The 14,195-nt window shown below is 37.8% G+C and overlaps 1 protein-coding gene across 1 annotated transcript in view; it reads left to right on the top strand.

Annotated features, from left to right (window-relative positions):
- The window catches only part of SLC28A3 (solute carrier family 28 member 3), a 36,942-nt gene that overhangs the window by 7,586 nt on the left and 15,161 nt on the right, over positions 1–14,195 (top strand). The window contains exons 4-8 of the mRNA XM_058168067.1: positions 1,869–2,013; positions 4,345–4,458; positions 10,890–10,967; positions 11,628–11,708; positions 13,781–13,861. Of these exons, the coding sequence (XP_058024050.1) occupies positions 1,869–2,013; positions 4,345–4,458; positions 10,890–10,967; positions 11,628–11,708; positions 13,781–13,861 (499 nt within the window). The remainder of the gene's footprint in view (positions 1–1,868; positions 2,014–4,344; positions 4,459–10,889; positions 10,968–11,627; positions 11,709–13,780; positions 13,862–14,195) is intronic.

The raw sequence follows: 14,195 nt of genomic DNA, 5'->3' as shown, positions 1-14,195 counted from the left end.
GAAGTGCTTTTCAGTCTCTTTGTAAGGGATGTACTATTAAAACACCCAATATTGCCAATTATTAAAGTAGTTCCCACGGCTATGTTTTTAACAAGTTTGGTAACAATTAGCAGATGAAAATGTTTAGCCTAATGTTCATTAATGCATCATCAAACTGATCACATATACTACCAAAGCAATTTGGTTTAATTATAGCTATTTAGTAGCTTTTGTAAAGGGGGGGGGCAGACTGAGTTGTCTTAAACATTTATTGGAGCTTAATTAGCAGGACAATATATAATCATATATTATTGAAAGCTTGTCTTCAGACAAAAATCCCAGTGGTCATTTGATATGATCATACACTTGCTTATTTTCGAGTAAGCCCCAAACATCTTCCAGACTAAAAAACTTAAATTGTATCAGGTTTGACTAGTTATAAGAGCCCCAAATATAGACTGTACTCTTTTATTGATATTTTAAGGGCATTTGCTTGGTTCTTTGACTTTCTGTGGGGAAAAAGTGCCTTGAACTTAAAAACTTTAAAAACAGAATAATCTAATCCAAATACTAGAATTGACATATATATTTGGTAAACTTCACACCTTTTCTTGCAGAATGTTTATACCTGGCGATCCAACTTTCTTGTCAGACCCACGTAGAGGCAGTTCTCACTTAATGACAGGTCATTTAATGATCGTTCAAGATTATGACTGATCTCCCCAGAGCTACTTAGGGCCTGCTTTTGAAATTCCAATGACTGAAGCCCACCCCTCATCCCCCTCACAGTCATATGATTGCATTTTGGGCACTTGGCAACTGGCTCCCACTGATGACTGTTTGCAGTGTCCCATGGTCATGCTTTTAGTCTTGTTTGCCATTTCTGGTGTTAACTTTCAGTTTTTGGCAAAAAAAAACAAACCCATCAGAGAAAACAGACTCACTTAATGACCATGTATTCACGCAATGACGTGGCATTCACTAAACAGTGGTTTTTGTCTAACAACTGTTACAAAATACTCAGTACACAACTTAAAATCACAAGTCTGGAGTCAATTACAGTCGTAAGTGAATGGCTATCTGTACCCAGAAATTTTGGGATTCCACCACATGCAGTGATGGGCGGAGTTAAATAAGTGGTGTCAAAAAAGAACTGTTCTGTCTTTCTGGCTACCTTCCCCCCCCCCCACCCATCCCCTGCCATTCATTTTACTATTTGGAAATTAGGTTTAGTCAAGCTCTTGTAAAGCAATCCCTTAATTTGCATTTAATAACAATTAGATGCAGAAGAAAATTCAGAAGGTTGGGTTCTCTCCATTAATGGATGTCAAGTGACTTACTTACTTACTTACTTACTTACTTACTTTCTCTCTCTCTCTCTCTCTCTTCCTTTTTTCCTTCCTTCCTTCCTTTTCTCTCTCTCAAGCAAAATTAAAAATACAATAAAAAAGAAAGAGAAAGAAAACCCATTATTATTTGTCAGATTTATACTGCCACATTTTTGTTAAGAAACAAAAAAAAAGAAACAATCCAAAAAGTCAAGGAAGTAGATTACTTAAATCTCTAATGGCTTTTTACCAGAAATCATTTTTCATCATCAATTGCTGCCACTGACAACTTCTCCAGCTGAAGTCAGTACTTCCAGTTTGACAACTAAGAGTTTGACAAATGTTCTCTTTTTACAGTCCAAGGCCAACAGAAGCAGGTTATGAAGTATCCAATGGGAATCAATATATGGCTAGTGTGTTTTGAGCAATAAATAGTTGTGAGGATGTGCATATTGAATAGCCTATGTGGGGGGAGGGGAGAGAGAGAGATACAGTCTAAAATAAGATGATTATCTTTCCCATAAGTCATGCACATTCAGTGTTTGAATACCATTTTTCTAGGGTGGTGTGGATCATCTTAATAGTTGCTGGTGTGTGTTGGTTAATTTTCGATACTGCGAAGCAAGGGACCAACCAGCTTATTTCTTTTGGTGGGCTTCTTATGTATATTCTCTTGATGCTGATCTTCTCCAAGTACCCAACCAAAGTGAGTCCGTTTACAATCTTTCATTTATATCTTTTCTTACATTTAATGTCTATTTATAACACATTGAGTAGATGTCCGATAACATAGCTTATTCACTGTCTTTCATTAGTATCTTTGTTTTATACGGTTCAGCCTTTTATTTATTCATTCATTGGTATCCTGTCTTTATTATTTTTATAAATAACTCAAGGTGATGAACATATCCAGCACACCTTTCCCCTCCTATTTTCTCCACAACAACAGTCTTGCCAGGTGAAGTGTGCTGAGAGTGAGTGACTGGCCTAAGGTCATCCAGTTGTCTTCCATGGCTTAAGCAAGACCTGAACTCATGGTCTCTTGCATTCTAACCTGATGCTTTGCATCTCTTTTGCAATACCGCCGCCCAAGCTAATGTCCTAAAATGGCCTAGATTTCCACTTGATGCATGCCTCCAAAGATATATAACCTGTTCTTCTTTACATGAGTTATTCTCAATGTGCACGGTAGGTCTTGTAGGAATGAATGTATAAAACAGAAACTTTAGTTTTCATCATCGTTCTTATTCTACTATGACTAACCCTAGACCAGTTTTTAAAAGGTTATCACTCCGGTCCTCCCAAGGCTTTGTTGCAAGTTGGATAACATCCATGGAGGATTAACTAATTCATAATCACTTCCTTGGTTCACCAGATCTCAGCCAGCTGCTTCCAAAGCCTTTAAACAGGCTATCTTCTATCTCAGGAACAAGGGATGACCCAGAGAAACCTAATTCTGATAACAGCCCCCAGAAACACTTTAATTTCTGAGAAAAATGACTAGATTGATGTTTTATCTATAACAGGGGTTTCCAACCTTGGCAACTTTAAGACTTGTGGATTTCAACTCCCAGAATTCTGGGAGTTGAAGTCCACAAGTCTTAAAGTTGCCAAGGTTGGAGACCTCTGATCTAAAACCTACTTACCTTTCCTTAAGAAAAGGAACATTTATGAGTCCTTTATCTATGATATATTTTTTCCATTAGTCTTTCTTGTCCTCTCTGGCCAATTTTGTGACAGTGACGAAGAACACAGATAGAGCTTCACTTAATGCTATTCCTTTGAAAACTGTGTTGGCTTGTATAGGGGAGAGGGCGGGAAAAACCATGGAAAACCAGCAACCATTTGAAGCTACAAAGATGCTGAAAAAGGAGATTTATGACCGACCCTAAAGTTATGTCCTGAAAGATCGCGATTCAGGCAGTTTGCAACCAGCACTCATTTATGATGGATGGTTGCGATGTCTCACAATCACATGATCGCCATTAGCGACCTTCATAGCCAGCTGTAGCCAGCAAAGTCAATGAGGAAGTTGCAGTGACTTTATATTTAATAACCCATGGGGATTCACTTAACAACCACAATCAGTATTGACATAAGTTGATGGGGTGAGAAGATGATTCACTTAATGACTGCACCACCTAGCGGCAGAGTCGGCAGTCTCAACAGTGGTTGATAAGTGATACTAGGTACTTATTTATTTATTATCGAATTTAAATACCACCCATCTCACTCTCTGTGTGATTGTATATTGACAAACAAACATTGCAATGTATTCATATCTTTTATTGCAAATCTTTTTACCCAGAGTTCCATGCCACTGAGTTTTATTCTCCACCAAGATATTATAAACCAGGGGTGTCAAACTCGATTTCATTGAGGGATGCATCAGGGTTGTGTTTGACCTTGGGGGGCTGGGGTGGCATGGCCAGGGTGAGCATGACCAGCTCAATGTCACTTGTGTTGGGGGGCACCTGTGATGGCCCAAGCACTCTGCCAGTGAAAATGGGCTCCCAAGCTCCATTTTTGCTGGTAGAGGCACCGTGGGCCAGGTCTTCACTGTTTCCAGGGTGGCCCTGTGGGCCAGATTTTAGCACCCTGTGGGACAAATCTGGCCTGTGGGCCTTGAGTTTGATACCCCTGTTATAAACTATAATGTAATGTCTCCAGTCCTTTCCAGAAGTACAGATCAGTTCCCAATATGCCCTAGCCAGCCTGGCCTTTGTCAATAATTTTGAAATTGAACCTCACTTGCTTGAAAAGCAATCAGATTGGGGGAAGATTGCTGGAAGAAATCAAGCATGCATAACTTTTCTGTCTTGCTTTTAAATTTAGCTCATTATTTTTTTAAAAAAAATCTCCCCTTCTTTTGTAAACATTTATGTACTTGGAAGAAATATACAAATATATTTCCCACTCATTTCAGGGGCACTTATTTGGAATCACCATCTGCATTTACTACAGTATTTATTGCAATATTGTCAAATTTGACCTGATTTTAAATCTGATAGTTTTGTTTTTCCTTATGTTTTCATAGGTTGTATGGAGGCCAGTAATCTGGGGTGTTGCAATACAGTTTGTTCTTGGACTTATAACCTTGAGAACAAAAATAGGATTTGATGCATTCAATTGGCTTGGCAATCAAGTGCAGGTAAGGGTTGAATAAAGGAGAACCTAGCCATAATCTTTATGACAAGTGATCAGTTTATACCTGTTGGAGTCAAGGGGTAGTTAGGAGGGGTGCCTTGGTGCTGCATTTTTTTACTTGGTCATTCATGCCTCTGCTTAAAGCGTCTTTTATTAAGTAGCATTTCTTGAAATGCTGATGAATTTTGCCAGAGGTCAAGATAATTTTAAACTAGACAGATAATTGAACTGTAGCTATAGTATTTTGCTAATACCTCATTCCTGTGCATGTTCACTTACAATTAAATTTTGAATTCTGATTTCATATGGACTCATTCTCAAGAAAGGTTAAGACTACTTGTCTGCTTCAAAAAATATCAGAGAAATAATCAGATTTGTCCTCACTTGTGATCAAGTTTCACTAAATTGAAGGGATTTGCTTATAATTAACCTGCAATAGGCAATTTGATTTGCCTGTGCATCTTAAAATTATAAAACGGTTCATGCTGCATGTAGAAAATCACTTATAAAGCAAGAAATGCAGTTTTAAAAACAATCTTTTTTAATCTTAAAAAGGATAGACAGGAGCAGATTTTATCTTCATAAAGAAATATCTTAAAAATGCAGTCCCCTTCTTTAATCAACTTAAAGCCATACAGTTTGTAAATAGCATTTTCAATCACCACTTTAACATAACATAACATAACATCAGAGTTGGAAGGGACCTTGGAGGCCTTCTAGTCCAACCCCCTGCCCAGGCAGAAAACCCTACACCATCTCAGTCAGATGGTTATCCAACATTTTCTTAAAAATTTCCAGTGTTGGAGCATTCACAACTTTAAAGCTCAGCTTGCCATCTAGGTTTCTTCTTTACTTAAGAAACCATATTTGGCTGGGTTCATAGATAGCATTAAACTAAAACAACATAATGCAATTCTGGCAAACCACATTAACACTTTAATAATATGGGTTGACAACTGTAAGAGAAGATTTGCTTCCCGTGCCTCTTATATCCAGACTGTGTTGTCCTTCCTATAGTTTCTCACAACTAAACTCGTTGATTGAAAAAAATCCACAATATTATCCAGACATTGTCCTGTTTAATATTTAAAAGCCCAACCCAATGCTATTGGATTAGTGTTATCCTCCAGTTCCCCAGTCAATAGAAAAATGGTCCAACATGAATTGTACTTCCCACATTGTTGATCTACCACAGAATGTGGGATATGTTAAGGAAGTCAATTGGTGGATCTCCCAGTTTGATATATCCTCTCACTAATCATTGCTAGTCAATGGGTAAAGAGTCATCTATTACTTTACCTACAGTGGGATAGGGAACGTACAAACAAATATAGGTGCCTGCTTGGAACTGCAAGTTGAGCTGCTTGTCAACATTCCCCATCAGCTGATCTTAGGTCATAGTTCATAGTTCAGCTTTTTCTAAACACAGATTTAGGATTCTTCTAGGAGAGCAGAGGAAGGTAAATCCCTGTTCAAAGGAAGCCTGGTTGATAGATAACAGGTATGGAAGAGGGACGCGTGATGAAGCAGGAGGGAGCAATTGATAACAGATGAGCTCTATGACTTCATGGTTGATCACACGCAGATGGCCATTGAGACCAGCAGTTGTGTTTGACTTGCACATGATAACAGCAATCCTCGTCATGGCAACCAATGGCATGAACACTGGAATGGAATAGAGAAGATGGCAGTATCACCCACAGCCACTATTGCCAAAGTAATGAAAACAATAACAATATGGCCAAGCAAAACACCTGCTCAATAGAAACAGCAGGCATCTCTAACAAAGATTAGCAACATAGCAGTAGAACTCTTCAAACATAAGTCTAGCATAAGTTAAGCACCTTCTGTGCTTAAAACCCTTCCTATAAAAACAATTTGCTTTTATACATGCCAGTCAAGCATTACTTGGACAAACGCCTCTATAGAAATAGGTCTTTCCTACAGCACAAAGGGACACAGTGGCTCACTGGCTAAGACGCTGAGCTTGTTGATCGAAAGATTGGCAATTCAGCGGTTCGAATCCTTAGTGCCACTTAACAGGGTGAGCTCCCATTACTTGTCCCAGTTTCTGCCAACCTAGCAGTTCGAAAGCACATAAAAAAATGCAAGTAGAAAAATAGGGAACTTTGGCATTTAGTCACATGACTAGGGACACGTCTTCGGACAGCACTGGCTCCTCGGCTTAGAAACGGAGATGAACACTGCCCCCTAGAGTCAGGACAACTAGCACATTTATGCAAGGAGAACCTTTACAGCATAAAACAAAATAGTCAAGACAGTTCCCAGTGACCAGAGAGAAGGTGTTCCTTGCAATCCTATAAAATGGCTGAAATTGCTTAGCAGATCTTAAGCCCTGATTCTATCAATGGCTGCATCATCGGTGAGGTATGCCATATTTCAACCATGTCAAAAGTTGGACTGGGGTAAAAGGAAAAACTAGAAAAGCTATAGAAAACTTTAAGTTGCATCAGCTCTGAACTGGCAATGATAGAGTGTCACACAGTCACGGAAGAATAAAGGAGCTGTTGGAAGCTCTTCATGCCAAGAATGGAGGATGTGAGGATGAACACCAAGAGCAAAAAAATGTTCTCTTCCTTGCCAATTAACAAGGAAATATTGTTGATCGTAGAAGCAGCAAAAAACATCTTCTTAAGCATACCTGAGGCAAAAACAGAGGATTACAAAACTACATTGATTGATCCTTAACCGAAATTCTGCATCCTTTGAAATAATGATTCAGTACAAGTAGCAGCTGGAACTGTCAGTGAAGCATTTTTAAATACAGCCTTTTCTTTTAAATATTCTTCTACTACCATTGCTACAACGCCCCAAGTTCCTCTCTGAGGGGAGAGAGGGGGTTAAGAAATGTGAGTGACAAATAAATAAATACATTTCCCAATTTTCTCCTTATGGAAGTGTCCTTTGTTTCTAAATCCCAGAATGTTTCCTTTGCAGATTTGCATTGAGCTGCACAATTTATAAAATGGTTTTGCCATTAACGTGTGCAAAGGGTAGAATTGTAAGGTCCCCAAATTTTATTTCACTCGGGCCATGATTAAACTGGCACGTTTCCTTGTTAGTTTTAGTTTTTGAAATTCGGAATCCGTTTGAGGATTCACATTTTTACTATAGAAGAACCTTGCAGTCCAACTGGACTTTTTTGTTTTTTGGGGGTTTTTTACAACCCACATACAAATCTTTTGAACAAGATATCAGTCAGGTACATAATTAAACACTTTTCAGATTTCACCCCCACATTGTTTTGTTTATCCAATATTTTTCCCTTCCCCTCTTAAAATTTTATTATTTGCACATTTCTATCAAATCATCTGTTCCACCTCTTTATCCTGAATGGTATTGAATCAAATCTAGTTACTACATTTTTGCCCCCTTTCTTGCCCCTCCCTTCTTCACTAAACAAAATACAGCCATACTTATCCCTAATGTTATCAAAGAGAGACCAGTAACAAAAAAAAGATAAAACATCTCTATAAAAATCTCTCCTACATTAAAACTCACCTTAATTTCAAAAAGGTCTCCCATCACTTATTATTTCATAATCCCATTCCAAATAAGAAAAAAATTAAAATAATAAACAAGATAAAAAGAACAAAATGAAAAGGAGCAAACATATCCCATTTCTCACATAATTCCACAGTTATATTCAAATATTCTACTGGAAGTTTTATCTCAAATTATTTCAATTTCACTACATATGCTTAAAAACTGCATATTTTCTTAACTTATTAGATTCCTTGTAACCCCATTCCTCCTCTTCTCAACATTTTTATAATCCTCTAATCTTTAACATAAATTTTAGTTTTATATTATTATATCATGCTTTTTATATTCTTCTCTATCATTGCTGCATGCAGCTCATTTCTTTAATATTCCAGTTCTGTAATCGTTTCTTATATTGCTTGCTTAAATGACAGTTGTATACTTCTTATTGTCCATTGTTTTCTACTTTATTCTTTGATGTTATGAATCTTAAAGGTCAGCCATCTGGTTACAAAAATCCTCCTTTGAAATTGTCCTGAAATCACAAAGACATTTCCCTCCTGTATTTCTTCTTCTGCCTTTAGGTGTCAGTCTTTAATCTATAGTTACAATCCACAATTAACAAAGTATCCATTTTCAAGCCGTACCTTTTTTCTGTTTCAATTTGTTGCCTCTTTTCAGTCCTGTTTAAATAGTTTCATTATAATCTTTTAAATCCAAATTTATAAAGAATAGACGAACTGGGAGATGTTCAATTAAAATCCATTTTTAAAATCTTAGATAATTCCTCTTTTTTTTCTTCTTGCTTATAATCTTTAAATAATTGATAAAAGCCTCCAAATTTCTCCAAAGTCAATTTTAATTAAAAGTCATATTTTTCTCTATTTTCTCTATTCAGTTAGGGCTCTAGACTTAGGTTCCAAGCCAACTTTTGTCAGGTTTTAGGTATCATTAATTATTTCCTTCCGTTTTCATTTCCTGTTTAAATTAGCCACTATTTCTCAATTTTTCTTTAAATGCTTGTTGGCAAAATTGCTCCTAGTGCCTCTTCATGAGCTGGTATTAACTCACCCGGCTTCAATATCTTGTTCAGTACTTATGCTTTATCCTCCTGCCTGTTCTTGTGGCCATCCCGACTTCAGGCAGCTGGTGATGGCTGCGGTCCTCCTCGCTGGGTCAAGGGAAAAAAGCTGGAGCTACAGGGAATTTGCAACTTCTCTGTCTGCTCCAGCGGCTTCCTCAATCTTTGCTGCCCCTCCAGGGCAGCTATGGTCCAAACCGGACTCCTATATCGAGGGGATTTTCGGCATTCACTCCGGAGCTCTCGGGGTTTGTGTCCGTTCCGTCGCGAGGGTGGCTTTTTGTTTTGAAGACGTTTTGCTTCTCATCCAAGAAACATCTTCAAAAGAAAAAACCAGAAAGTCTACTTGCCTCCTGAAAAACCACCTTTGGCACAACCATGACCTGGATGACTGAGGTGTTCTATAGTCTTTTAAGAACTCTGCAGAATTTATATGTCTCTCCCCCCCCCCCCAGCATTTTTTAAGTCCCAGAAATAATTGTCCTCTTTTTGTAGAACAATATGTTGCTTTTTTTCCCTCATGAAATTGCAGAATACACCGACTGTGACCACAGATCAGTCACAAGCATGACTGAATTTCCTTGAGACTTAGCAACATTTCATTTACCTGTTATCTTGGGTTAGGCAGGAGGAAGCAATTACAGTTCCTTGTAGCATTAAAAGTGTGGGGTGCAGAGTTACTAATCCTGTGTGATGACAAACAAAGCTACATCAGCAGCTAAGAACCAGGAAGGAGAAAGATAACTGCCACTCCCACAGTGTTTATTGTTTTGCTTAACTTGGAGCTGTGAAAGTTTATCTTTCAGTCCTGATATTTCTATTTATGCAGTGAGTGGTCTGTATGAAAATGAAAATGAGGAGGCAATCTTAATTTCCATTTAAGGGGGGGGGGAAGTTGCCTGTGTGGTAGGATGCCTCACATCCAGTTTTTTACAACATCCTAAATCAGACAGGAACTTATACTTTTTTTTAACCTCAAGGGACTTCCCCTTGATTCAAGAGTTCATGATTCACTAGTTCTTATTTTCAGTTGACCTCACCTAGTGAGTCATACAATTCACTATTTGAACATTGAATGCATAGTGACTGGTTGAATATTTGAGAAATAAGTGTCTTTAGAAATTTGGATTAGAATAGTTGAGAATTGGAGTTTTTCCAGGGGTGAAATCCAGCAGGTTCTGACAGGTTCTTGAGAACCAGAAGTGGAAATTTTGAGTAGTTTGGAGAACCGGCAAATGCCACCTCTGGCTAGCCCCAGACTGAGGAGGGAATGGAGATTTTGTAATATCCTTCCCCCAGGAGTGGAGGGAGTGGAGTTTTTGCAGTATCCTTCCCCTGTCATGCCCACCAAGCCATGCCCACAGAACTGGTAATTAAAAAAAAAATTATTTCATCACTGGGTTTTTTCCCTCAAAACAACTTATATGTCAGTTTTGGAAACCATATTAGGCTGGAAGCTTCCGTGCTGTCACTTTCCCATGTGTGGGAAAGTAGGAGGGGGGGATTTAGTAGAGGGGTTGTCTTTAGATATAATAGCATTCTTCCTATCGGTCAAAGTCAGGCCGATTCTGCATCTGGAGAAGGAGTGGTCGGAGTGCTGTCTCGAGATGGGATGGATGGTGATTGGAGCATGTGATAGCCTGAGGAGTGAGGGGATGGTTTGGGGAGGGAGGGTTTGATTTACTGAGGGAAAACCCGGACCTCTCAGATTTGGGTTTTCCCAGATGTGCCAGTATACCTATCCTAGTAAATAGAACTTTGAAAGATGCTTGCTTCAGAATTTTTACTTGGAGTTGGGGTTTTTTTTCTGGAACGCTGACATTATTCTTCCTTTTTCTCTTCCCTTTAAGATTTTCTTGGGATACACGGATGCTGGTGCTAAATTTGTATTTGGTGAAAAGTATACTGATCACTTCTTTGCCTTCAAGGTAATTAGCCATTGTTTTTGTTGTCCCTGGCTTACACTGACCAAGTTATAGTGGGTAAGTTTACAAAATGAATCAGTAAAGCACAAAACATTTCATATGTACAATATTCTCCTAAAAGAAATATTCTTGTTTAAAGTACCGGTCAGTTTCAGCCAGTTCTTTGATGGGAGAAGTATTATTTGGCACTGTCTGAATACTATGATATACTGACCAAAGTCTCTTTTATCTTTTTTCTTTCTTTCCTATTTTTCCCACCAAAAAAAATAAAATCATTTTCTTGTACTTTTTGCCTTCTCTTTTATTTCTTCTTCTTCTTTTTCTTCCTTACGTCATATTAATTTTGATTAGTTTTTATCTTTTTCTTTAAAACTTTTCATAAAATCATGTTTCTTAAAGAAATAAAGGATAGCTGCTCATTCTTCGTTGGCACTGAAGCTTTGGAATGTCTTCTCCAGGCATCGTTGCAAGACAAGAATGCTTCAGGAATGTATTATTTTAATTTATTTCGGCTTATGAATGCTGACAAACTATAGGTCTTTGATTAGAGGATTGATGGTACAGTATTTCAGGGTTGATCTGTTTGAAATTGAAAATAACATAGGAAAGCATTTAGATAACTTGGAAACAATTCTTAACAATAGAAGTTTTGTCTTCAACTAGGTGCTGCCTATTATCATTTTCTTCAGTACAGTGATGTCTGTGCTATACTATGTTGGATTCATGCAGTGGCTTATTAAAAAGGTAACAGTGCCCTGGGTACTTTGAGAAATGGAATGGAATGGAATGGAGAGGGATGAGGTGGGGTGGGGTGGAGTGGAATGGAGTAGAATTGAATGGAATGGAATGGAATGGAATGGAATGGAATGGAATGGAACGGAACAGGTTTATTGGCCAAGTGTGATTGGGCACACAAGGCCTTTGTCTCTGGTTATAAAATTATAATTGGTCCCTGGTTATAAAATTATAATTATAAAAGCATATGCAGTACAGGGAACAGACCATTCTTCTTAATTTTCTTTTTCTTTCTTTAAGAAGTATGTAGCATTTTTCTTTCCTAAGTCTAATGCATCTTGCAAACTATCATAAAGTAGCTTTATTTAACCTGAAGCATTCTACATGCCTTGAGTTCATGACTCCCAATACATTGAGTTTAAGTGGGTATAAGGGATAAAGCTGGCAAGGGTGGGAGCAGAGGCCCTCAGATCAAATAGAACCAGTGTGTAAATCTGAATTGGTGCCTTCCAATTGACTGAGCAGAGAATTATCATTTATTGAGAAAGGTCAGAGGGAAGGCTTAGAATTTAAAACCCGAGACTCACAGTGTGTATGAGTGTATGCATGCCTGCATATATAAGAGGGAGAATTATTCACAGTGATGAGTCTGTGAAGCTCCTTCCATTAACTAGACATTAAATGTGGGATTTAGTTTATGGAAGAGTAGATTTATTGCCTATGAAACCTGATAATAAGTAAATTTCCATTTTCCATAATGGCTGGCATGCTGACTGGAAGTTGTAGTCCACACATCTCAAAGTTGAGAAACACTGGTGTGAAGAACATTTCAGGGAAGCTCTGAATATATAAACAAGGTCTATCTCTAATGGTCACTTCTAGAATATAATTTCTTCCTTCCACCTGGCACAATAAAAGTTGATCTTCAATAACTGCAATAAAACTAGAATAAGATGTGCAAGATAAGAGAGCATTGACCAGGTGCTGTATGAATAAATAGCTGTCTCCACAGGATATCAACCATCTCTTTATCAGTTTTAGAACCAGTACCAGGTTTCCTCTTCCAAACAAAAGATGAATTATTCTCCTGGAAGGGAACTGAAAATGATTACATCTCTCCTATGTACTCCGTCACTCTTCTCACTGGAAGAAACATTGCTGGAGGATTGTAGAAAGAATTTGGGGAGAAAAAGGGGCTTTTCATCTCTCAAATCTTACCTTGATAGTATCAAGTCATTGGTTCAACTTTGAGTTGATTCTGTTTTAAGCGCTGCCTTAGCTCTATACTTTACAATTATCCAAATTTAAAAACCTATTAGATAGTCCAAATGTTTTGATTTCATTCCCACACTAAAAGCTTCCCTGATCTACTATTTCTTTGCCTTCTGTTCTCTGAAATTCTTCCAATCGAAATGGCTTAACATTTTGTCTATAATGACAAACAGCTATCTAAACTGTTCAGCAGATATACAGTAGGAAGATTGTAGTTATTAAAAGTTGCATCTCTGTCTGGTAAATTAAATTTTTGGACAAGTTGGGGGTGGAACCCCAGGCATGGTAGAATTACATTAACTTGATGCTGCAATGGAGTTATGGTTAAATTCCTGATTTCTAGGGAGACTGAAAGATGTAGGTCCCTATAACTCTGCCAAAGTATTCATAAACTGTACAACTTACACTATCCAAGCTCTATTGGTCTTATGCGAATTCTGTAATTTAGACTTTATGTAGCCTGTGCCAATATGGCAGATGTATTCGTAGATTTGTTACGAAAGCTCAAAGCAGCCTGATCTGTTCCAGTTTATAACATTTTGTCTAAATCAAGATATGCATTGATGTGCCTGGCAGTGATTCTACACTGGCAGACCTGACTCAATTAGGGAGTCACATATTGTAATAAATTGGCATATGCAATTGGTATATTCCAAAGAGCCTCCTAAAGAAAATTGCTGACATGAGAGAAATCCTTGAGGAGTTTACACATATACTTTAACTCAGTTAAGATGTTTGTTGAATTCTATGTCCATGAAGCAGCTGTAATGTGGCCAAGAAAATAATTTTGTGCCTTGTAACTTTCATAGGTTGGATGGATCATGCAAATTACCTTACAGACAAGTCCAGTTGAATCTTTAGTTGCAGCTGGCAATATATTTGTGGGAATGGTAAGTTACTGAAGCAGAAAAGTAAGCTAGTAGCCTAAGGACAAATATTTTTAACCGAAAATAGTCCACCGAGCAAGACAAGAACATGTACTTTTAAAGACTTTTACTAAGCTTCCATCTTTTTAACTGAAAATAGTCCACCGAGCAAGACAAGAACATGTACTTTTAAAGACTTTTACTAAGCTTCCATAATATTTTCTTACATTTTACTGTTTAACAGCCATGAAATCTTCTACTTAAAATGCCATTGCACAACTCAGTACCTATTCCCAACAGGCATAAAGGATGATCCAGCATTTCTAATAATAGGTCAACAATTGTACTCCCTTAGCAG

This window comes from Ahaetulla prasina, chromosome 2 (genome assembly GCF_028640845.1).
Source record: "Ahaetulla prasina isolate Xishuangbanna chromosome 2, ASM2864084v1, whole genome shotgun sequence".
NCBI lineage: Eukaryota > Metazoa > Chordata > Lepidosauria > Squamata > Colubridae > Ahaetulla > Ahaetulla prasina.
Note: the sequence above shows the minus strand (reverse complement) of the source record. Positions and strands in the feature narration are given on the sequence as shown.